General features: G+C 39.0%; 1 protein-coding gene across 4 annotated transcripts in view; it reads right to left on the reverse strand.

Moving 5' to 3' along the window:
* The window catches only part of golga4 (golgin A4), a 192,904-nt gene that overhangs the window by 56,379 nt on the left and 110,334 nt on the right, over positions 1-26,191 (reverse strand). For 3 of the 4 annotated variants that reach the window (XM_059971100.1, XM_059971093.1, XM_059971114.1), the window contains 3 exons: positions 23,407-23,538; positions 12,913-13,068; positions 4,124-8,334 (listed from right to left, as the gene is read on the reverse strand). In XM_059971100.1, the coding sequence (XP_059827083.1) occupies positions 4,124-8,334; positions 12,913-13,068; positions 23,407-23,538 (4,499 nt within the window). The remainder of the gene's footprint in view (positions 1-4,123; positions 8,335-12,912; positions 13,069-23,406; positions 23,539-26,191) is intronic. The other variant, XM_059971108.1, reaches the window with a different exon arrangement.

Raw genomic sequence — 26,191 nt, forward strand, 5'->3', positions numbered from 1 at the left:
TTTGATGTCCTTTGACCAACTTTCCAACAAATTTAAATTACCTAAATCTAATTTTTTCAGATATTTACAAATCAGAAATTTCTTACATAAAGTTTTACCATCTTTTCCTATTTCAACTTCAGTGGATTTTTCAGATTTGATTTTTACCTTAAACCCTTGTCAGAAGGGATTAGTAGCTTTTATTTATAATATGATTATGAAGATACAACCAGAAATAGCAGATAGAATTAAACAAGAATGGGAAAAAAGAACTTCGATATAATATTTCAACAGATAAATGGGAAAAAATTTTACAAATGGTTAATTCCTCTTCTATATGTGCTAAACATGCTTTAATACAATTTAAAATTGTACTTAGAGCTTATATGTCTAAAGATAAGCTTGCTCGATTTTACTCTTATATTAACCCTCAATGTGACAGGTGTCATCTAGATGTGGCTTCATTGACCCACATGTTTTGGTCATGTCCCACTTTACATAACTATTGGAAGGACATATTTGTTACCATTTCTTCAATTTGGAATATTGATTTACAACCTCATTTTATTACTGCAATTTTTGGTATACCAAACGAGGATGATATTCAGCTTTCCCCTTCAATCAAACGAATGATTGCTTTTGTAACATTAATGGCCAGAAGGTCTATATTACAAAACTGGAAAGAAGTAAATCCTCCTACCACGTCTCAGTGGTTTTCTCAAACTATTTCATATTTAAGTTTGGAAACAATTAGAAGCACTATTTTTGACTCATCAGTCAAATTTGAGGAAACTTGGGGACCGTTTATTCGGCATTTTCATATGAATTAATCTGACCTTTTCTAGACCTTCTTTCTGCTTATTCTTGTTCAGGTATGGAGTTCTGGAGTTTTTTTCTGACACTATCACATACTTATAAACTGTTACTATTGCCCATGTTAGTTTAGTTTAGTGTTTTTTTTTTATCAACATACATTTTCTTTCACTTATTTTCAATTTTTTTTTCTTTTTTGACGATTATTTTTGTTTTCTTTTCATATATAGTTATATAGACCTGATTGATTAAGGTACTTGTTTCTATTGATGTTTTAATAGGATATTATTATCTTATTATCAATGTAATTTCAAGTCTATTGTATTCATAACCTATTCATTATTATGTTATGTTTTTTTTTATATATATATATATGAAATTTAATAAAAAGATTGAAAAAGAAAGAAAGGTTTTCATTAGGGTTCCTGTTCGTTCTTCTAAGCTCCAGCAAGTACAATTCCAGAGCCATCAAATACTTCTCATACCCGGGATTATTCTTGATAACCTCCTCTGGGTCTTCTCCAATGCTAGAACATCCATTCTAAGGGGCCAAGATGGCTTACAAAACTCCAAGTGCAATCTGATCAATGCCTTGTAATGCTGAGGCTTTATATCCTTGCTTTTATATTCTATTCCTCTTGAAAAGAATGCCAATATTGCATTTGCTATCCTTAACATCGACTCAGTCTGCAAGTTACCTTTCGGAAATCCTGCACGAGGTCTCCTAAGTCCCTTGGCACCTCTGTTTTCAGAATTTCTCCGATTAGAAAACAGTCCATACTTCTATTCCTTCTACCAAAGTGCACAACCATACAGTTCAGTAAATTATATTCTATCTGTCATTTCTTTGCCCATTCTTCCAACCTGTACAAGTCTTTCTGCAACTTCTCTTCCTTCCATCTGTTTTCATCTCTTCCCTCCATCTATTTTCATATCATCCATAAACTTGGCCATAAAGTCATCAATTCCACCATCCAAATCATTGACATATGACATGAAAAGAAGCGATCCCAACACTGACTACTGCAGAACACCACTAGTCACTGGCAACCAACCAGAAAAGGGCCTCTTTATCCCCACTGTTTCCTCTTGTCAGCCAGCTATTCATGCTAGTATCTTTCTCATAAAAACATGGTCTCTAATTTTGTTTAGCAGACTCATGTGTAGCACCTTATCGGAAGCCTTCTAAAAATTTAAGTAAACAAGTAAGTCCTTTTGATCCTTCGAGTCAAGCCACTAATCATGAACAATTTACAATGACCAATTAAACTACCTGGCATGCCTTTGGACTGTGGGAGAAAACCAGAGGACCAGAAGAAAACCCATTGAACTCCAGGGTGTAATAGCATCACAATAACTGTCATGCTATGGTAGTGCCTTGCCTGTTTCTCCTCAAAGAGGCCAACAGATTTGTCAGATAAGATCTCCCTTTACGGGAACCATGCTGACTTTGGCCATTTTATCATGTGCCTCCAAAAACCCCAAAGCCGCATTCTTAATAATAGACTCCAACATCTTCCCAACCACTGAGGTCAGGCTATCTGGCCTATCATTTTCAGTTTTTTGCTCCTTCCTTCTTAAAGAGACATTTGCAATTTTCTAGTCCTCTGGAGCCATTCCAGAACCTACTAATTCTTGAAAGATCATTACTAATACCTCCACAATCTCTTCAGCTACACTTTCAGAACCTTGGAGTATAGTTGTACTGATCCAGGCGACTTACCTATCTTCAGACCTTTCAGCTTCCCAAGGACCTTCTCTTTAGTAATAGTGATTATGTTCACTTCTACCCCCTGACATTCTTGTATTTTTGGTATACTGCTGGTGTCCTCCACAGTAAAGACCAATGCATAATACTTATTAAGTTTCTCCGTCATTTCTTTGACTCTATTACTAACTCTCCAATATTATTTTTTAATGGTCCAATATCCACTCTCACCTCTTTTAATCTTTATATACCTGGAAAATTTTCTGTTATCCCCTTTTATAGTATGGGCTAGTTTACCTTTATATTTAATCTTTCTTCTTTTTATTGATTTTTTATTGCCTTCTGCTGGTTTTTAAAAATCTTCCCAATCCTCTAGCTTCCCACTAATTGTTGCAATATTGTATACCCTCTCTTTTGCTTTTATATGTTTTTGACCTCGTCAGCCACGAATGCCTCATCCTTCCCTATGAATACTACTAGTACTATTTTGGGACATATCTATCCTGCAATTTCTAAATTGCTCCCAGAAACTGCAGCCAATGCTGTTCTGCCATCATCCCCGCTAGTGTTCTTTTCTAATCAACATTGCCCAGTTCCTCTCTCATGCCTCTGAAATTCCCTTTATTCCACTGTAATATTGATATATCTGACATTAGCGTCTCCTCAATTTGCAGGGAGAATTCTATCATGTTACGATCACTAACTGTTAAGGGTTCCTTTATATTAAGCTCACTAATCAAATCTGGTTCATAACACACATCTAATTCAGAATTGCCTTTACTCTAACGGGCTTAAGCACAAGCTACTCTAGAAAGCCAAGAATGAGGGCCAAGCGTGGCTGCTTTAGTCTTCTCAATGTTGAGTTAACAATGTGCTCTAGGCATCAAACAAATAATAGGACAATTTAGAGACAGGTGAGAGGTTAATATGGTTTAGTCTACCATGTCAAAGATTGCTACCCTATTGGATGGAGAAGAGTATTATCTTCTGTCACAATTACATAGGATGTCGTTTATAAGCTCAGAAGATGAACTGTGGAGAGGCAAAAGCCACAGCAGATAAAATTAAGGAAGGAGTCTAATGCAAGGTGAAAGAATTCACCAGGAAAGGGAAACTGGTGATGGGCTAACAGCCTGAAAAGGGAGAAAATTTGTTTTCCGGTTGCATGAGAGAAGACTTGAAAGAGGAGGCAGATTAGCTAGGGATAATATGTTATCCAGATGTTAACCACCATCAACTAACAGAATTTAAGAAGGGAACTTGAAGATAAGTAGTTAAATAGGAATGAGGTGTGTGGAGCAAGAGGTGTTATCACTTAGATGTACATAATTTGCAGAGGGCTCAAACAAAAAAAAATCCATGTTTCAAATGCTTTTTTGGAAATATTTCAAAATGAGCTTGGTGAAATAAGTGAAGCTTCAGATGGTTTCAAATTAAGAAACTAAAGGGTCCATGAGGTTTTTGTATATACTGTTGCTGTGGAATATAAGAAAGAAGTTTAAGATGATAATCTGCAGGAGACAAGTGAAACCAGCACAGTGTTCAGAGCTCAGAATAACGTCGGAATAGTGAGTGATTTGGCAAATTCATTCTAAATATTCATGTTACAAAGTACACACTTACTTGGATGTTTTTTCAGCTTCTTCAATTATTTCCTTTCTAATTATTTCTATTTCAGCTTCATGTTCTTTCCGCAAGACACGTAGATCTTTCTGTAGTCTAGTGTGTTCTTTACGCAATTTCTGTTTTTCATTTTCTGCCTCTTCCAGTTTGCAACCCATTTCAGTTTGCTGTGCTCGCAAGTCATCCAACAACTTAAGTAGCTCCAAGTCAGATTTTGACTTCTCTTCAGAACCTTCCTCAAAGATCTTAAGCAGAGAAATTTTTTCCTGCAACTGCTCTTGCAGAGCCTTTATCTCTTTTCTATAGCCCTCAGTTAAAGAAGTTCCCTCTAATCTTGCCTTATTCCCAATGTCCTGCTTTAAGGTGAGACCATCTTCCAATTCTATCATATGTTTTTCAGTAACTTCCTTCCCTGTTTCTAACTCTGCAATTCTCTCTTCCATCTCAATTATCTGTTTATCTTTGATGCTCAATTGTAGCATTAAATTATTTAATTTATCAGTTTTCTCTTGTTGTTTCTCACACAATGAGTCATACATATGTTTCTGCTGTTCAATTTCTGGCTGAAGCTGTTCTGTTTTCATTTCAAAATGCTTTTGAACATTCACGTGAGACTTAGTGACTTCTTCAGAGTCATCAGTTTTAACACTGTATTTTTGCATCATCTCATCTCGTGCTGATAACTCTGTCTGTAGAGCCATTATTTTTTCCTCATAGCTTTCTCTCAACACTTTCAGAGAGTTCTCCTTCTCAAGTTGCATTTCTTTTTTCACTTCATCAACCAACTTTTGCTTTCCTTCTTTTTCTGAAACTACTGCAGCTTCTAAAGTTTTCAGTTTTTCCTCCAGGACCCCATTTGTTGCATCTTGCACCTCTGCTTTTTGTTTCAAGTCTCTTAACTGTTCATCCATGCATTTTTCTTTCTCTTCCATTTGGTTTATTAACTGTTTCCTGATTTTTGCAATTTTCTGCTCTGCCTTTTTCTTAAATTCAGCTATTTTGGCAACACTCTCTGTTTTCAGCTTAGTTTCTAAATCCCTCAATTCTTCATCCTTATTTTTAAGATCCAATCTGGATTGCTCCCATTCAGTCTGTTTTCTTGAAAATTCAACCCTCAGTGACTCTATCTCTTCCTCAAATCTTTCATTTTTTTCTTTAGCATCCTTGAACTTGATACACTGTTCAGAAACTGCAGTCTGAGCCTGCTCCAGCTGTTGCTTCATCCCCTGCAATTCCATTTCCTTCTGTTGCAATTGTTTGGTGACTTCTGTGATTTCAGATTGCTGAGACTTCATAGCAGTATCTTCTTCCATTTCGATTATTCTGGATTTAGTTGCTTGCAACTGAGCCTTCAGTTCATCAACTAATTTCTCTTTTTCATTTTCTGCATGTTCCATTTCAATTCTAAGATTTTCTAAATTGTTAGACAGTTTCTCTATCTCTGCTGTCAATGCTAACAATTTACCATCCTTCTCTTCATTCTCTTTAACAGACATCTCAAATTTTAATTCCAGTTCTTTCATTTTGTTGTTATGCTGTGCAAATTTAGATTCTGTTTTTTTCTTCCATTCTGTTAACTTGTGCTTATATTGATCTACTTGGTCAAGAGCTGATGTTTTTTCTTGAGAAATAGCTTCAACACTTACAGATAGTTGACTTATTTGATCCAGCAGCTTTTGCTGTTCTACTTGATGTTGTTTGTTAAGCAAGGATAGAGCTTCTTCTTTATCTGCAAGACAAACACTATGCTCAAGCTGCAACTTTAAATTCTGTATATCTTTCTCTAAACTTAAGATGATTGATTCTTTTTCCTTCAGCTGTTCAGTGATGGATATACAAGTATTTGCATTTGCTGCCAGTTCTGTTTTATACTGCTCAATTATTGCCTCCTTCTCTTCTAAAACCTGATTGCTGAATTTGCTATCTTGTTGGAGTGTGTCACGCTCTGCACTGATGCCTTGCAATTCAGATTGCAACTCCTGAAAGTTTTGTTCTTTATTTTGCAGTTGTTGTGTGATACGCTGCACTGAATCATTTAATAAGACATTTTGATTTACTAACCCTTGAACACGAGTTTCTAAATCATCATTTTGACAGATCTTTCTCTCAAGTGCCTTCTTTACCTTCTCAATTTGATTTTGGTAAACTGTAAACCGCTCATTTAAGTTGCTGATCTTATCAAAACAGAACAAAGATAATTTATTGGCTTGTAGGTCTATTTTTCCACCTGTTTCATTGAAACAGTTTATTAATTGCTTGATTTGGTTCCCAAATTCATTTTGAAGTTCAACAGAATTTTCTTGAAGTGCTTTTTCATGTTCCTTACAATGCAGGTTTTCTAACAGCTGTAGTTTATCCTCTGATTCTTTCAACAAGCAGTTTTGCTCATGAATCTTCCTCTGGCTTTGTTCATGTGTTTTTTTAAGCTCACTTAATTCATTTTCTAACTCTGTTCTTTCCTGTAAATTCTGGCTGGTATTCTCTTCAAGGGTCTCTAATCTAGTTTTAAGGATTATTTCATTTTCCATCAAAGTAGAGACCTGAGAGGATGCTTCTTTAAGTTCCTCTTGGAGCTGTTGCATTTTATTTCCTGTTGAAGCAACCTCTTCTGTAAGCTCTTCTACTTTCCTGGATAGTTCATCCTTATCATCACTGGAGGCTTTTAGACAAACTTTCATTTTTGTAAGTTCTTGCTCCTTTTCCTGAAGCTCAACTTCATACTTTTCTTTCAGTTCTTCCATATGCCAATCCAGTCTATTCACCCAACTCTCATTCAGTTCTGCAACCTCTTTTTTGTGAATTTCATTTTGACTCTCCAGTTGTTGTTTCTGACTGGATTCCAACTGGGCCACAGTCTCACTGATTCCTGTGGAACTTGACTGTGCCAATTCCACCATCTTTGTATTGAACATCTGTTCCTTTTCAATCAATTCCTCTTGCTTCTCCTTTAGCTCTGCTTTGAGTTTTATTTCCAGTTCAGAAAGTTGCAACTTGAATTTTGCTTGCATTCCTTTTCTACTTTCCTTCATTTTTCCCAATTTTGTTTCAAGTGTTTTAATTTTTTCCCCATATTCCTCATGAAGTAAAGCAACTTGGTGCTCATGCTGTTTATGTTCATCTGCCCGTTGCCGACTGACCTCTTCTGCTTGTTGTTTTTCATTACTGAGTTCCTGATTGAGTGCCCTTTGTTTTTCTTCTGAACTATCCTGCATCTGTACAATGTTTAATTCCAGCTGAGTAATTCTACTTTCATATTGCTCAGTTAAGGAAGCTATTTTTTGTATCAATTCATTGTTTTTTTCTTCAAAGCTCCTGAATTCTTGTGCCTGCAATTTGTAGTTCTCTAAATTAGCAGTAACCTCATTAAGTCTGATTTGATATGACAACTCTTTTTCTTCTAACTGTTTGTTAAGATTCAACTTCTCAGTCTCCATGTTCCTCAACAAGTTCTGTATCTCTGTTAGTTGTGCTACATACCGTTGACGCTGGTCACCTAGTTCACAAGTCATCTTTTCTTTTGCAGTTTCCTGCTCACACTTTCGGGCTTGACTGACAATTTCAAGTTCTGCAGAAAAAACTGCAGCTTCTCTCTGAATTTTTTCTAGCTCTGTTGTCAATTGTTCTTTTTCTGTTTGTAGTCCTTGTATATGTTTGTCTTTTTCCTCTAGAAGATGATGGAGGCTGTTTAACTTTTCTGTAAAATTTTTCTCAACTACATATATGGATTGTTCACTATCTTTTCTTGCAACTTCAATCTTATCATTATAGTCTATTTCCTTCTGTTTTAGTTTCTTCTCCAAGTCTTCCTCAACTGAAGATAATTTATTTTCCAACTCCTGCCGTACTTTAAGTATTTCTGTCATCTCAGTTGAGAGCATCTCCAACTCAGTTTGTTTCAAATCAAGTTTCTCCAGTGTCTTTTGGTTCATTTCCTCAATGTGTGCATGGAATTGGGTTTCCTTCTCCTTCAATTGTGCTTCCAGTTCTCCACATTTTTCTTCGAGCTCCACGACTTTAGCCTGCTCCTGATGCAATTTTTCCAACCATATTTGTTCCTCTTCCTGATTTTTAATTTTCAGTGAAATCTGCTGTTTTTCAATTAAAGCCTCCATTTCTTCTTTGTACTTGACCTTCTCTGCCTCAAGCTCTTCTGAATTCATTTCACTGTTTTGTGACTTTTGTACAAGTAAACTTTCCAATTCCAATACTCTCTGGGGGGTAAAAAAAAGAAAAATCCTTTGAATTTCACATACCTGCTTGTGTTGTGCCAATAATTAAACAGTAAATCATTAACAAATGATGCAAAATTGGCCATAAGCAAGTCAGCATTCAACTGAAATGCACTTAAAAAAGTCTTTTTAAATAAACTTCAACTTTCCAAACACTTCCAACTACTACTAATTTAAAATACACTTGATACTCAACAAAAAAAAATATCTAAAGACAATAACCCCGATTTTAAGCAGCAAAGGCCTTCACATCACATCAAGCTGCCCACAGAATGGAGATCTGACAATAGGGAAGCTGTTCAAGCAAGCAGACTGAAGATTATCACAATTCAGGAAGTAAAATGCAAAGATCAATTTAAACTATTTTAAAGGAATAAACATTGGTCCTGAAGAAGGCTCTCTGCCCAAAATGTCGACTATCTATTCATTTCCACAGATGCTACCTGACCTGTTGATATCCTCCAGCATTTTGTGTGGGTAACATTAATTAATAAACAAAAGTTCATAAGAAAGAATGAAAACTGTACAGAACATGTATGGAAGCCTCAAATATTACTTGCACTGACAGAATGCAAATGCAAACTTAAAATTTGGCTTATCAGAATCAGGTTTATTATCACTAGCATGCGACGTGAAATTTGTTACGAGGGATGACTAATAAGTTCGTGGCCTAAGGTAGAAGGAATCAATTTTAGAAAAACTAGCATATTTATTTTTCAATATAGTCCCCTCCTACATTTACACACTTAGTCCAGCAGTCGTGGACCATACGGATCCCTTCTCTGTAGACGACGGCATCTTGGACCTCCAGAAGTGGTCCACAGCAAGGGTGATTGATAAGTTCGTGGCTTGAGGTAGAAGGAGATGAGTTATTAACTTTAGACTTTCTGCATAATCACTCAGAGTTAAACTGCACATGCATGTAACAAGAGCTGTATAACTCATCTCTTTCTACCTTAGGCCACAAACATATCAATCACCCCTGCTGTGGACCACTTCTGGAGGTCCAAGATGCCAACTTCTACAAAGAAGGATCCGTATGCTCCATGACCGCTGGACTATGTGTGCAAATGTAGGAGGGGATAATGTTGAAAAATAAATGTGCCAGGTTTTCAAAAATTGACTCATTCTACCTTAGGCCACAAACTTATCAATCACCCCTTGCAACTTAGCAGCAGTAGTTCAATCAATACAGAATATAGAAGTTTAAAAAAATAAGTAAATCAATTACAATATACATATACTGACTAGATTAAAAAATCATGCATAAAACAGAAATACTGTATATTAAAAAAAAAAGTAAGATAGTGTCCAAAGGTTCAATGTTCATTTAGGAATTGGATGGCCCAGGGGAAGAAGCTGTTTCTGAATCACTGAGCGTGTGCCTTCAGGCTTCTGTACCTCCTAGCTGATGGTAACAGTGAGAAAACGGCATGCCCTGGGTGCTGGAAGTCCTTAATGGATGCTTGCCTTTCTGAGACGCCACTCCCTGAAGATGTCCTGGGTACTTTGTAGGCTAGTACCTATGATGGAGCTGAGTACATTTACAACCCTCTGCAGCTTCTTTCAGTCCTGTGCAGTAGCCTCCCCTATACCAGTGATGCAGCCTGTCAGAATGCTCTCCATGATACACCTATTGAAGTTTTTGAGTGTATTTTTGACATGTCAAATCTCTTCAAACTCCTAATGAAGTATATCCGCTGTCTTGCCTTCTTTTTATCTACAGTGGGCCCTCCTTATCCACAGGGGATCGGTTCCGGGACCCCCCTGTGGATACCAAAAAATGCGGATGCTCGTCCCTTATTTAACCTGTCTCCACGCAGTGGTCTTTAGATCCCTGCGGAACCCCAGACTTCATTTAACCTGTATCAGTGTGGTGGACTTTAGGACCTGGCGCAGCTCTGAATCTGCAGTGTTTCTGTTCATGAAAATAATCACGATTGAAAATAAAGTGGAAGTAATAAAGTGACTGGAAAGAGGTGAAACACCATCACTCACTGGAAAAGCGTTTGGCTACAGTCGGTCAACAATCGGAACAATTTTGATGGAGCATGTGAAAGGCCCTGCCCCGATGAAAGCTGCAATTATTACTAAGCAACGTAGTGGTTTAATTATTGAAATACATCTGTTTCTTAAGTGTTTTATATGCATGGAAAGGTAAAATATATACTATATACTAAGACAAATGTTTTAATAACTGAGGCTACATAATACCGGATGTACCTGCTTCAACTTCAAATCCGACTTAAAGATGGACTCAGGAATGGAACTCGTTCATAACGCGGGAACTGCCTATACTTTTAAATCATCTCTAGATTACTTATAATATCTAATACAGTGTAAATGCTATGTAAATAGTTCTTATACTGTATTGCTTAGGGAAAAATAACAAGAAAAAATAGTCTGTACTTGCTCAAGCGAGTGCTGGAGAGAGAACTTCTGGGTTTTCCTGATCCGCGGTTGGTTGAATCCGCGCATGCGGAACCCGCGGATAAGGAGGGCCGACTGTACATCGATATGTTGGGACCAGGTAGATCCTCAGAGATCTTGACACCCAGGAACTTGAAATTCTCACTCTCTCAACTTTTGATCCCTCTATGAGGATTGGTATGTGTTCCTTCATCTTACCCTTCCTGAAGACCACAATCAGCTCTTTTGTCTTAATGACGTTGAGTCCCAAGTTATTGCTGCGGCACCACTCCACTAGTTGGCATATCTCACTCCTGTACATCCTGTACACCCTCTTGTCACCACCTGAGATTCTACCAACAATGGTTGTATCGTCAGCAAATTTATAGATGGTAATTGAGTTATGCCTGTCCACACATTCATGTGTATATAGAGAGTACAGCAGTGGGCAAAGCACACACCACTGAGGTGCACCATTGTTGATCGTCAGCAAGGAGGATATATTATCACCAATCTGCACAGATTGCGGTCTTCTGGTTAGGAAGTCAAGGATCCAAATGGAGAGGGAAATAGAGAGGGAAATAGACAGGATTGTGGGAATGATGGTATTAAATGTTACAGTCGATGAACAGCATCCCGATGTAGGTATTTATTTTGTCCAGTTGGTCTAAAGTTGCATGGAGAGCCACTGAGAATGCATCTGCCGTTGACCTATTGTGGCAATAGGCAAATTGCAATGGGTCCAGGTCCTTGGTGAAGCAGGAGTTCAGTCTAGTCAAGACCACCCTCTCAAAGCATTTCATCACTGTAGAATGAATGTTAGCAGGCGATAGTCATTAAGGCAGCTCACATTATTCTTCTTAGGCACTGGTACAACTGTTGCCTTTCTGAAGCAGTGGGAACTTCCGCCCATAGCAGTGAGAATTGAAAATGTCCCCTTGAATACTCCTGCTAGTTGGTTGGCACAGAGACACTGTTCAAATGAGACACTGTTCAAATGTAATTATGATTTAATTTGCTATTGAAAACCTAGCAATTAAAGATCAAATGTTATATCACAGTAAATGCCAAGAAATATACAGTAGGTCTGGAAGTGTTTTTTGGAGAGAAAAAAGAATCGATTAATATCAGCAAGATATTCCGATCCGCAGCAGAACTGAAGTTTTACCGTACACTTCCATAATAATTTTGAATATACTTTATTTTACCCTGCACCCTTTTGTTAAACTAGTGCATCTGTCTCTATATAACATCTCCAAGCACAGGACTTTCTCACAGGTATCCCATGGAGCCCTTTTCACATCTTATCACACAGAAGATACAAAGGTCTGAAAGCATATACCAACAAGCTCAAGGATAGCTACTATCTCGCTGTTATAAAATGATTGAATGTTTTTTAACATGGTAAGATGCTCTTGACCTCCCAATCTACCTAATTGGAACATTACACATTACTCTCCACCTGCTCTGTACTTCCTCTCCACAGTATTACTTTAGTCTGCATTCTGTTATTATTTAACTTTGTACTACCTCAATGTATTGTTGTAATTAACTGATCTAACTGGATGGTATGAAAGACAAGATTTTCACTTTATCTTGGTATATGTGACTTCAAGATAAATTCCGAGAAATTGCCTGTAAAATGGGAATGAGACCAGAATATAGACACAGCAAAAAAGATGATTTTAGAAAATATTTTCCAAGTTTTTCACAATGACTAGCTGAAATCTGTGAACTATACTGCCCTGAAGAATTACAGAACTGTTTCGTGCAATGATCTTTCTCAGTGCAATGTTATTGATCTTTTATCAGCACTGACACAAGCCAGTTACTTCAAGTTCCCTTTCTCTGATATTTACTCTACTCTGAGAAATTGAAATATAACAGTGTGTTGTCCAGCTCTGTAACAACATCACTTTATAACTGGTATTAAGTTAACCTGTAAAAGCAAACCACACAGTATTTAAATATTTAGCATCCCCATCAGGAAATCTGTAATTGGAAACTGTTTACCTTCATACAATTTTTTTCTGCACAACACTTCATTATTGCAATGGTTCATAAATACGCACCATGAAAATTTGAAAATACATTATTATACTGTAGCTTAATTTAAAATAGCAAGGTTAAAGCCACATAAACGTATCTTACTGTTTTGCAGGTTTCTAATTCTCCTTGTAGTTCCTGCATTTGCTTTTCAGCTTGTGTCCGAATAGCCTCTCTTTGCAATTCTTGCTCTTCCAATGCCAACAAGGTTTGCTGTTCTTTCTCTTGTTGCTGTTCTCTATACTCAGCATGACATTTATCCTGTCAAAATTATTTTCTACACATTAACAAGTGATGAATCTCACTCCGAAGATCAACAGCATTCAAAAATTTTAAGATATTAAGATTGAAATTTCTTAAGCATTACCAGTATGTGATTTTTTTCTCTTCTTTTATTAACCATATGTTTGGAAAGTATAAATGGAATTTAAAACTGATGAGTGAGGTAACACATTTATTGGGGGCAAACAAGGCAAAGAAATAAATGAAAAATGATGAGTTACACACGCAAAATGCTAGAGGAATTCAGCAAGTCAGGCTACAACAAAACAAGGGAATTAACAATTGATGTTTTGGGCTGAGATCTTCATCAGGAGTGCCTTTTGCTCAACATTTCCAGCAACTGCAGATACTTGTCTGATCCATAAAGTTCCTCCAGCATCTTGTATCCTACACTGGAGATTTGCCTTTATTCCTTGAGGTGCAGAATGCAAGAGGCAGAAGGTCAGCCTGAAATCAGACCATAACATAGAAGCAGAATAAGGCCATTTAGCCCATCAAGTCTGCTACACCATTCCATCATGGCTGATTTATTATCCCTCTCCTGCCTTCTGCCCTTAACTTTTAGCATGCTGACTAATCAAGAATCTATCAACTTCTGCTTTAAACATACTCAATGACGTGTCCTCCACATGTCATGGTCCGAATCAGTTCCCCTTTAAATTTAGTTAGGTTGCGATCCAGACTACTGATGCCTTGTTCCCTTTTAATTTCGTTTCACACGTCCCTTGAGCTTGGAAATCAAGGTAATCTACCCTCGACCCGAACCGGCAGCTTATAAGCCCTTGGCTTTAGCCATTGGGCGCAAGAGTGTTAAAGAAGCCTTCACAAATCGCCGCCACGACGATAAGCCGGAGTGATCCAGCCCACATCGGAGTACCAGCAATTCACCTTCCGTCGCCAGAGTGGGTCCAGGCAAGGTCAATCTACCAGGGGTGAGTTGAAGGTGGAGTCCTGACTCAACGTTTATTCCCCCTGTCTGTGTCTACCCATCAAAGAAGTCTCGGCTCGGTGCTTGAGTGGAAGGCAGAGTCCTGACTCAATGTTCCTGCCCCTTGTCCATGTCTACCCTTTGAAGAAGTCCCGGCCTGGTGCCTGAGTGGAAGGCGGAGTCCTGACTCAATGTTCCTACCTGATGCCTCCGTCGGGGAGGTCCGGCCGGACTGCCGCTGCCCAGCGGGGTTTCTGCCCTTTCCTACCCGTTGCCTCCGTCGGGCAGGTCCGGCCTAACTGCTGCTGCCCAGCGGGGTTCTGCCCCTTCCTACCCGTTGTCTCCGTCAGGCAGGTCTGGCCGGAATACCGCTGCCCAGCGGGGTTCTGCCCCTTTGTACCCATTGCTCACCAAGGGCCGTGGCAGTCCCAGTCCCCAGGGTCCGAGTCCAAGGTCCACAGTTGTCCATGCTCCCCCGTCAGAGTGCAAGGTCCACGGCTGTCCATGCTCCTCCTGTCCAAGTCCAAGGTCCGTGGCTGTCCCAGTTCCCTGTTTCCAAGTCCCAGGTCCGTGGCGATCCAAGTCCCTAGTCCCCTAGTCTGAGGTTCATGTTTCTCTTTGTCCTCGATTTCCTGATCTTCTGTGTAGCGAGTAATAAACGCTATTTTATTGTACCTAAGGAAGAGGCGTTTGCCCCACCTCGTCACAACACAGCTGTTTGTGGCAATGAATTCCACAGATTCACTACCCTCCAGCTGAAGAAATTCATCATCTTTGTTCTAAATAGATATCCCTCTATCTGAGTGTGCATTTTGTTCCTAGACACCCCTACTACAGTAAACACATCTACTATCAATGCCTTTCAATATTTTTGGTAGGTTTGAATGAGATCCCTCTGATTCTTCTAACCTTCAGTGAGCGCAGGCCCACAGCCAAATACTCCTTGTATGTTAACCCTATAATTCCATAAATCATTCTTGTGAATCTCTCCAATTCAAGCAAATTCTCTCTTAGATAAAGGGCTTAAAACTGCTCACAATACTTCAAATACAGTCTAAACCAATGCCTCAGCATACCACCCTTGTTTTTTTATATAACAGTCCTCTCGAAATGAATGCTAACATTACATTTGCTTTCCTTACCACCTGCAAGTTAATCTCAAACAAGAGAAAATCTGCAGATGCTGGAAATCCTAGCTACACACAGAAAATGCTGGAGGAACTCAGCAGGTCAGGCAGCATCTATGGCAAAAAGTACAGTCGACGTTTTGGGCCAAGACCCTTCATCAGGACTGAAAAAAATGGGAGTTGTTATAAAAGGTGGGGGAGGAGAGAGAGAAAAACACAAGGTAACAGGCAAAGCCTGGAGGGGGAGGGATGAAGTAAAGAGCTGGGAAGTTGATTGGTGAGAGATACATGGCTGGAGAAGGGGAGTCCGAAAGGAGAGAACAGAAGGCCATGGAAGAAAGAAAAGGGGATGGGGAACATTGAAGTGTGGGGTGAGGGGGGGGGGGGGGGGGGGGTCCATTATCGGAAGTTTGAAAAATCAATGTTCATGCCATCAGGTTGGAGGTTACCCAGACGGAATATAAGCTGTTCTTTCTCCAACCTGAGCACGGCCTCATTGCAACAGTACAGGAGGTCATGGATTGACATATCAGAATGGGAATGGGAAGTGGAATTAAAATGGGTGGCCACTGGGAGATTCTGGTTTTTCTAGCGGACAGAGCGTAGGTGCTTGGCGAAATGATCTACCAACCCACATCGGGTCTCACCAATAAACAGAAGGCCACACCAGGAGCACCGGACACAGTATATGACCCCAGTATGCTCACAGGTGAACTGTTGTCTCACCTGGAAGGACTGTTTGGAGTCCTGAATGGTAGTGAGGGAGATGGTGTTGGGGCGGGTGTAGCACTTGCTCCACTTGTAAGGGTAAGTGCCTGGAGGAAAGTCAGTGGGGTGGGATGAATGGACAAGGGAGTCACGTAGACAGCAAACCTTGTGGAAAGCAGAAAGTGGGAGAGGAAAATGTGCTCGGTGGTGGGATCACATTGGAAATGGCTGAAGCTCCGGAAAATTATTTGCTGGACACAGAGGCTGGTGGGGTGAGAGCAAACATGCGTGAAATGGAAGAGATGCACTTGACGGCAGTGTAGATGGTAGAGGAAGGGAAACCTCTTTCTGTGAAAAAGGAGGACATATCCTTCGTTCTAGAATGAAGGATATACACCTGCTCTCATCCTGAGAGCAGATGCAGCACAGACAGAGGAATTGAAAGAAAAGGATGCATTATTACAAGTAACAGGGTGGGAAGAGGTATCGTCCAGGTAGCTGTTACAGTCCATGGGTTTATAATAGACATCAGTAGAGCAGCTGATCCAGAGATACAGACAATAAGATCGAGAAAGAGGTGGGGAAGCTGTCTGAAATGGGCCAAATGTAAATTTGAGGGCAGGGTGGAAGTTGAGGGCAAAGTTGATGAAGTCAACGAGTTCGGCATGTGTGCAGTAAACAGCACCAATGCAGTCATCGATATAGTGTAGGAAAAGTGGAGGACAGACACCAGTGTAGGCTTCGAACAGGCTGTTCCACGTAGCCGACAAAAAGGCAGGCATAGCTGGGGCCCACAGCTAAACCTTTGGTTTGAAAGAAGTAGGAGGAGCCAAAGGAGAAACTATTAAGAATGAGGGCAAGTTCCGCTAGATGGAGGAGAGTGGTGGTGGAGGGAACTGGTTGGGTCTGGTGTCCAGAAAGAAACAGAGAGCTTGTGTATATGGATTGGACATCCAATGTGAAAACAATGGAAATGATGGAGGCAGGGAACTTGAAATCATTGAAAAGATCCGGAGTGTGTGAAGTGTCACGCAGGTAGGTAGGAAGAGACTGGACCTGGGGTTAAGACAGAGTTGAGATAACCTTTATGGATTCCTACACGAGGACTCTCGAGACCCTTTGCACCTCTGATTTTTTTAATTTTCTCCCCGTTTAAAAAACAGTCAACATCTTCATTTCTTCTACCAAAGTGCAAGACCACATACTTCCCTGCAGTGTACCATCTGCCATGTCTTTGCCGATTCTCCCAATATGTCTTAGACCTCCTGTAGACTCCCTGCTCCCTCAACACTACATGTGCCACCACTTACCTTCGTATCGTCCACAAATTCGCCACAAAGCCATCAATTCTTTCATTCAAATTACTGACATATAATGTGAAATAAATGATTCTGACACCAACCCATATGGAACACCAGCAGTCAGCAGCAGCCAACCAGAAAACACCCCTTATATGCCCACTGTTTGTCTCTTCCCAGTCAGCCTATCTTCTATCCATGCTAGTATTGTTCTGGTAATACAATGGGCTCTTAACTTGTTAAACAGCCTCATGTGCAGCACCTTGTCAAAGGCCTGCCGAAAATGCAAGCAGACAACATTAACTAACTCACCTTTGTCTTTCCTGTCTAGTTATTTCGTCAAAGAATACCAACACATTTGTCAGGCAAGATTTGCCCTTAAAGAAACCAGCCTGTTTTATCATGTCCCTCCAAGTCCCCAGAAACCACATTATTAATAAAAGACTCAAACATCTTCCCAACCACTGAAGTCAGGCTTACTGGCCTATAATCTCCTTTCTTTGGCCTCCATTCCTTCTTAAAGAGTGGAGTGACATTCGCAATTTTCCAGTTCTCAAAAACCACTCCAGAATCTAGTGATTCTTAAAGGATTATTACTAATGCCTTCAAAATCTCTTCTGCTGCCTCCTTCAGAACCCTGGAGCGCTGTCCATATGGTCCAGGTGACATACCTACTTTCAGACTGTTCAGCTTCCCAAACACTGTTTCCACGGTAATAGTAACAAAACTTCTACACCATGACACTCTCGCATTTCTAGCATACTACTACTGTCCTCTGCAGTGAAGATTGATGCAAAATATTTATTCAGTTCTTCTGCCGTTTCTTTGTCCTCCATTCCAATCTCTTCAGCGTCATTTTCCAGTGGTCCCATATCCACTCTCCTTTCCCTTTTACTCTTTATATATCTGAAAAAACTTTGTATTCTCTTTTATATTAATTGCCTAGCTTACCTTGATATTTCACCTTTTCTCTTTTTATGGCTTTTTAAGGTTGCCTTCTATTAGTTTTTAAGATCTCCCTAATCTTCTAGCCTCCCACTGATTTTTGCTGTAATACGGAGGAATCTGACTTTTAGCTTCTCCTCCTCAAACTGCAGGGTAAATTCTATCATATTATGATCAATGTCTCCTTAGGGTTCCTTTACCTTAAGCTCCATAAACTCATCTCATTCATTACACAACACTCAATTCGAACTTGCCTTTCTCCTAGTGACACAACCACAAGCTGCTCTAAAAAGCCATCTTGTAAGCATTCTACAAATTCCCTCTCTTGGGATCTAGTACCAGCCTAATTTCCCCAACCTATTGCATATTGAAACTCCATATGACTATTGTAACATTGCCCTTTTCACATGCCTATTCTATCTCCAGTTGTAATTTGTATCCCACATCCTGGCTACTGTTCAGAGGCCTGTATACAACTCCCATTAAGGTCTTTTTACTCTTGCAGTTTCATAACTCTACCTATAACTATTCTACATTTTCTAATCAAATGTCACCTTTTTCTAAGGATTTGACATTATTTTTAAATCAATAGACCCACCTCAGCTTCTCTGCCCACCTGCCTGTCTTTTCAATACAATGTGTATTCTTGGCTGGTAACCTCCTAACTATGATCTTCTTTCGCCATGACACAATGATGTTATGACACAGTGTCATAACTGCACTGCAAAATCATCTACCTTATTCCATATACTGTGTACATTCAAATATGACACCTTCAGTCCTGAATGCATCCCCGATTAAATTGCATTGACCACATATTTGGCCAAAGCAAAAACCTTTATAGCCTGGTCACTAAACTTCATGGAGGATATGATAGCACTGGGGGACGTCACGTGATGACGTAGGGTCGAGACGTTGGGAACCCAGCTCCCTCGTAAAAAGTAATGAAATAAGGTTTAAATGAAAAAGAGTTAACAAATATCTATTAGAAACTATTTATAAGTAATTCAAGATTATCTTTTGATATGGCTTCTAAACTGAAACAGAAGAAAGCTACTACTTCGAAGACTGCGCAAATTGGCGGGGAGAAAGGCCTAACCGTCACGGTGAAGCCTCGGACTCAAGTTGGATTTCCTCCCGGCGAAGTGCATGGCACTTCCGATGATGCGGGACCGGAAGCTGCAGCAATGTCGGCGGTCTCTAAGAAGAAACGGCAAGTACAACGCATGCGCGGAAGTACACATGAACAGATATTAACAAAACTACAAATCCCAACCACGGCTGGAAGTGAAATTGGAAGTGGATCGGAAGTAGAAATAGACTCTTTGGGAGATTCAGAGGAAGCAGAAGAGGAAAAGAAGGAAGAGATTAAAGGAGACATAAAAGATATCCTGATATATATGATGAATGAATTAAAAGCTATAAGAACAGATATGATGAATGAATTTAAAGCTGTAAGAACAGATATGACGAATGAATTAAAAGTTGTAAGAACAGATATAAGAAGGATACAGAATACACTTGATAATGTGGTGGAAAAACAAAAGAAGATGGATAATAAAGTTAAAGAGATGGAAGTAAAAGTGGATGAAAACACTGAAAGAATAGACAAGATAGAAGTGAATAATCTTGCCTGGACAACAGAAAGAAAACGGATGTTGGAAAAAATGGATGCGCTTGAGAATTTTAGTAGACGAAATAATATTAAAATTGTTGGTCTTATGGAAGGTACAGAGGGAGAAAATCCAATAGAATTCTTTCAAGAATGGATTCCGAAGATTTTGGAAATGAAAAAAGGAAGTCAAGTAATTGAAATTGAAAGAGCACACAGAGCTTTAAGACCAAGATCTCAACAAGATCAAAATCCAAGATCAATTTTGATAAAATGCTTAAGGTACCAAGATAAAGAAATGATCTTGAAGGCAGCTACTCAAGGTGCTAAAAAGAGAAATGGGCCATTGATAATAGAAGGAAAAAGAGTTTTTTTTTTATCCAGACATGTTATGATCTTCTGAAGAGGCGGAAGGAATATAATCCAGTGAAAAAATCTTTGTGGGAAAAGGGCTATAAATTTTTATTGAGTTACCCAGCAAAATTGATAATTTTCCTGGATAATGGAGAAAGAAGTTTCTTCGTTGACTACCGGAAAGCGGAGGAGTTTGTACAAGAATTACCTGATGTCCATGAAGAGGAGTAAAGAATTATAGAAATGAAATGGACTAATGATGAAGACTGAAACAAGATTGGACTTGATGGACATTTATAAGGGAAAAAATAGTCGAGCAGTATTAATTGGGAGTAGAGACATTAATTATTTGTCTTTTTTTTCTTCACTAATATACTTCCTTTTTTTTTTGCGGGGGAGCTGGGGGAGCTCCTGATCGATGGCTGCAAGTTTCACATGTACAATCATGGCGATTGTCATGACCCGTAAAATGGGGGGGGGGGGGGGGGGTAATGTTGAGTTCTTTTTAATCACAACATTAATGGGGGGGTATTTTGGGGGGTTTTCTTATATATTAGTTCTCTTTCTTCTATTTTTCTTCTTTTTTGCCTGGATGGTTGGGGAGAGACTCATAGCAACATGGAGAATTTTAAAGAGCTCCCAAGGTACTATGAATGATTAATTTATTTAATTTATTTATTAAGTTTTAATGTTAATGGAATTAATGGACCTGTGAAAAGAGAGAGCTTTAACATATATTAAGAAAATGAAAGGATAGATTAAATTCAAATATGTTTGACCAATGTTTTCGATGTAATCAAGAAATTGGTACTTTTTTACATTCTACTTGGTCTTGTTTTAAAATTCAACCATTTTGGATAAATTTAAGACTGTTATTGGAACAAATTACTGGAGTACAACTTCCACATAGTCCACTATTATTTTTATTAGGAGATATCGAAGGGACTTATATTTAACTATGGATCGTTGGAATAATGAAATACATAGTTGTATTCCACTTGAAAAAATTATGTATAATCTAAGAAATGAATATGATATATTTTTGAAAATTTGGTTTCCATACTTACAAAAAATAGGATTAAATACATAGGTCCTTTGAAGATAAAATTATAGTAATTGGGGAAAGTAAAAATAAATATTGAAATTATTTTGAACTCCATGGAGCATGTGGGGATCCTCCAATATCCAGGCAATTTTTCTCTTCTTTTTTTTAGATAAAGGTTAAGGGGGGGAGGGTTAAGGGGAGGGGGGGAGGGTTAATATTATTTTTCTTTTTTTTATTATCACATTTATTCTTTGTAATTTCTAAAATTTAATAAATAAATTTTATATTTTTTTTTAAAGGATATGATAGCACTAAAAAGGCTCACAGACTAGCTGCAAGAACATTGCCAAGGCTGAAGAACTATAACTGAAAGGAGGGACTACCTAAGATGGAAGTGTTTTGTTTTGGAATGATGGACAATAAGATTTAATTCAAGATGGACAAACCTACAAGACTTACACAAAATAAATCTATCCACGTTAACAGAGATTAGTAACAAAAGCAAACAAATTGAAGTTAACTGGTAAAATGACTAAAGTGGTGTGGGAAAAATATATTTCATTCAGAGAACACAAATTATATTTAAAGAAAACCCGAATGAATACATGAATCATGATGGTTCAGAAGCCATATGCAGGACAAACCTGAAGTCGATTTTGTCTGCCAAGTGCACAGTGGGTCAAATAGTCTTTTTCTGTGATATATTTTTTTTAACTTTAAAGTTCTACGCACACAATTCAAAACTATTTGTCACATGTACGTCGAAACATGCACTGAAATGTATTGTTTGCATAGGCAATCAGCACACCTGACATTGTTCTTGGGGCAGCCCGCAAGTATCACCATACATTCCAGGGCCAACATACCCACATGCTCAGCAGAACAACACAAAACACAAGCAAGAGAACAACAGCAGCAAAAACAAGTCCCATTCCTCCCTCCCACCCACACACACACACAGTCCTTTAACCCAGGACAGGCCTCCAGCTGACACTGAGTCAGGCCTACAGACACCAAGCTTCACCTCTGCAGCAGACTTACATAGAGATTCACATACTCAGCTCCTGCCAATAACCTTAAGCTCTGGACTTCTGATCCAACCCTTGGCATCAATACCAGGACACACCGATCACCAAACACTAGGCCTCGAACTCTGGACTCATTGATGACAGAATCGGAACACTATTTCAGGCTTTGAACTTAGGTCTCACCCGGGGTGAGAAAATGATTAAAAATTAAATAAAAAAACAACTGAAGTGAAGCAGCGACTGAATGGAGGAAGCAGCTCGGCACCAGCTTGGATGTCACTTATGAATGCATGGACAAATTATGTTCCAACACCATCTACAGATGATACTATGGTAATGGGCCATATCTCAAATAACAATGAGTCAAAATACAGGAAGGAGATAGACAGCCTTGTGCATGATGTCATGACAAAAACCTTTCCCTCCATGTTAGCAAAAGAGCTGGTCACTGACTTCAGGAATGCAGCCAATACACATGCTCCTATTTATAGCAATTAAGAGGTTTGACAGCTTCAATTCCCAACTAGTGAATATCAACAACAACCTGCCCCGGTCCAACTGCATGACCCACTGGGCCAAGAGAACTCACCAGCACCTTTACTTCCTCAGGAGTCAAGAAATTTGGCATGTTCCTTTGACCCTCAAGAATTTTCATTGATGCACCATAGAAAGCATCCTATCTGAATGCATCATGGTTTGGTATGGGAACTCTTTTGTCCTTGACTGCAAGAAACTGCAGAGTTGTAGACAAGCCCATCACATCATAGAAACCATTTTTCCGGACTGTCTACACTTCTCCCTGCTTCAGTAAAGTAGAACCACAATCAAAGACCCCACCCAACCTTGACATTCTCTCTTCTCCCCCTCCCTACCAGGCAAAAGATGTACCGCAAGTTCAAGGATAGTTTCTGTCCTACTTTTAAAATGGTTCTCAAGTACGATAGACTCTTTACCTCACAATTTATCTCATGACATTATGCTTTATTGTCGAACTGCACTGCACGTTTTCAGTAACTAACGCTTTATTTGGCACTCTTATTGTTTTACCTTTTACTTTCCCCAATGCATTGAACTAATGAATTGGTCTGTATGAACGGTACGCAGGATCTGTTTTTTTCACATACCTCGGTATATGCAACTATAGTACACCCATTTACCAATTCAAATCTCATCTCAGGGTTTGTTGTTTCATTTCACAAAACACTCATTAACGTCAGGGATCAATGGGTCGAGTTAGTATATATTAAAAAGCTCAGGATACATGGTACATACCAGAGCTGTTTTCAGCTGTTCCTGAAATTCTTGCCTGGAAGCCAGAAGTTGCTGCTCAAACTCCCTCTCTTTGCAGGCCAATGCTTCCATATGACTTTTCTCCAACTCTCCAATATGATCTTCAGAAGATTTCTATAACAAGAAGAAAATTTGGGCCATAAACTTCTCACTATGTAAACCAACTAAAAGGAAATTAGTTGCTCAAATTAACAAGATCAGATCTTGAAAACTTATATTTCTGCTGAATGCAAATAGTGCTCTTCTCTAAGCCTCTGTCATTTCTTTTTACATCTTTTTTATTAATTTTCAAACAACATAGAAGAAAAACAACAAATACAGAGAGCTTGAGAGTACATAATTAAAAAGGCCGAAATACAAATGCAAACAATTGATAACACAGATATAATAATCTCCCAAACTACAAAAAAAGCGAACTAACAAGAACTAACCTAACCAACCTGGGCTGTTGTATCATATCAGGTATACACAGTAGTGTCAATAACTCCGCACCTCTATCCAAATAACTGAGGGTGATAAAAGAAAGGTTTGGGAAAGGTTGAAATGTTGAATAAATGGTCTCCAGGTTTCTTCAAATTTGACCAAAGGGTCAAAAATGACACTTCCAATTTTTTCTAAACTCAGACGAAAAATAGTTTGGGAAAACCACTGAAATGTAGTTGGGGGATTAATTTCTTTCCAGTTCAAAAGAATGGATCTTCTAGCCATTAATGTAACAAATGCAACCACTGGTAAGCCAAAAATTGCAGTAACAGGATGAGGTTGCAGATTAATACACAAAACTGTTGAAATTATACCAAAAATATTTTTCCAATATTTCTGTAAGGAAGGGCAAGACCAAATCATGTGGGTTAAAGAGGCTACTTCAGAATGGCATCTATCACAGATTGGATTAACGTGGGAATAAAAACAAGCAAGCTTGTCCTTAGACATATGGGCCGGCCCTGTGCACCACCTTGAATTGTATCAGGGCGTGTTTGGCACATATAGGAGAGGAGTTAACTAACTGTAAAATTTTCTCCCATTGCTCTATAGGTAAGGGAAATTGAAGTTCTTTTTCCCATTCATTCTTAATTTTATCTGAGATCCCTGGCTGTATTTTCATAATCATACCATAAATGACGGCTATTAAACTCTTCTGATAAGGGTTTAAGCCTAAAAAAAATTCCGTAATATCAATTGGGCATGAATTCGGAAAAGTCTGTAACATATTATTCAAAAAATTTCTAATTTGTAAATATCTAAAAAAAAATGGGCTCGAGGCAAATTATATTTATTAGACAGCTGTTCAAAGGACATGAAACAATTATCTAAAAACAAGACACGAAAACATGTTATACCCCTCGTTTTCCATAACAAAAAGGCTTGGTCCAAGCCTTTGTCAGTAGTGAATCTAAACTGTATATAGTCTGCATGCTCAATATCCTCTTTATCAAGAAGTATTAAAAGTTATACAGAGCTTGAACTGCTTTACAAATATTTTTATTCTTGTTAACCAATTTGGAACACAACTTTTAACTCCTTTCTTCTTGAGTAATTCAACATCTGAATCTCAGATACTCCACATCACCATTTCCGCCCATTGGATTTAAGAGTATCATTTCTTATCTATTGTACAAAACAGATTGTGGCATAGTTTTCCACATGGACTTATCCCTGCTCCACTAGTCCCTCTTCACATCTGAACTTTTTGAACAGTCCAATGTGATCTTTGCTACCCTGCACACTCTTTTCTTGGCCTTGTCAAGTCCGTCATCAGTCAACCAAAAATTCAGATAGCAGAAGGAGGCAGAATCATGAGAGAGGTGATAAGCAGCTGGAAGAGGAGGCAGACTGAAACTGGGACTCCTCTTCCTGCTGCCTATCACCTCTCTCATGATTCTGCCTTCTTCTACTACCTATAGTGCTTTCTCCTTACATTCCTTCTTCACCTCTCCTGCCTATCCCCTCCCTGCTTCCCCTCCCCAACCCCTTGACCTTTCCTCTGATTGGTTTTTCACCTGGCACCTTCCACCCTCCCCCCACCTTTTTATAGGGCCCCTGCCCCCTCCTTCTTCAGTCCTGATGAAGAGTCTCGGCCCAAAACGTTGACTGCTCATTTCAACTGATGCTGCCCAACCTGCTGAGTTCATCCAGCTTGTTTATATGTGTTGATTTGACCACAGCATCTGCGGTGTATTTTGTGTTTACAAAATTCTTTGCAAGATCCCAGTGGAATGATGATGAGTCACTGTTCCTTTGTCCAATAAAAGGAAAAAGAAACACAGAAGCATAGAAAACATACAGCACAATATAGGCCTTCAGCTCTCAAATCTGTGTCGAACATGTCCTTACCTTAGAAATTACCTAGGGTGACCCATAGCCCTCTATTTTTCTAAGCTATCCAGGAGTCTCTTAAAAGACTCTATCATATCCACTGCCACCACCGGCAACCCATTCCACGCACTCACTACTCTCTGTGTAAAAAAATTACCGCTGTACCTACTTCCAAGCACCTTAAAACTGTGCCCTCTCATGTTAGCCATTTCAGCCCTGGCAAAAAGCCTCTATGTCCACACAATCAATGCCTCTCATCATCTAATACAACTCTATCAGGTCACCTCTCATCCTCTGTCGTTCCAAGGAAAAATGGCCAAGTTCACTCAACCTATTCTCAGTAGGCACGCTCCCCAATCCAGACAATATCCTTGTAAATCTCCTTTCTATAGTTTCCACATCCTTCCAGTAGTGAGGCGACCAGAACTGAGCAGAGTATTCCAAGTGGGGT

This window comes from Hypanus sabinus, chromosome 1, assembly GCF_030144855.1.
Source record: "Hypanus sabinus isolate sHypSab1 chromosome 1, sHypSab1.hap1, whole genome shotgun sequence".
Classification (NCBI taxonomy): Eukaryota; Metazoa; Chordata; class Chondrichthyes; order Myliobatiformes; family Dasyatidae; genus Hypanus; species Hypanus sabinus.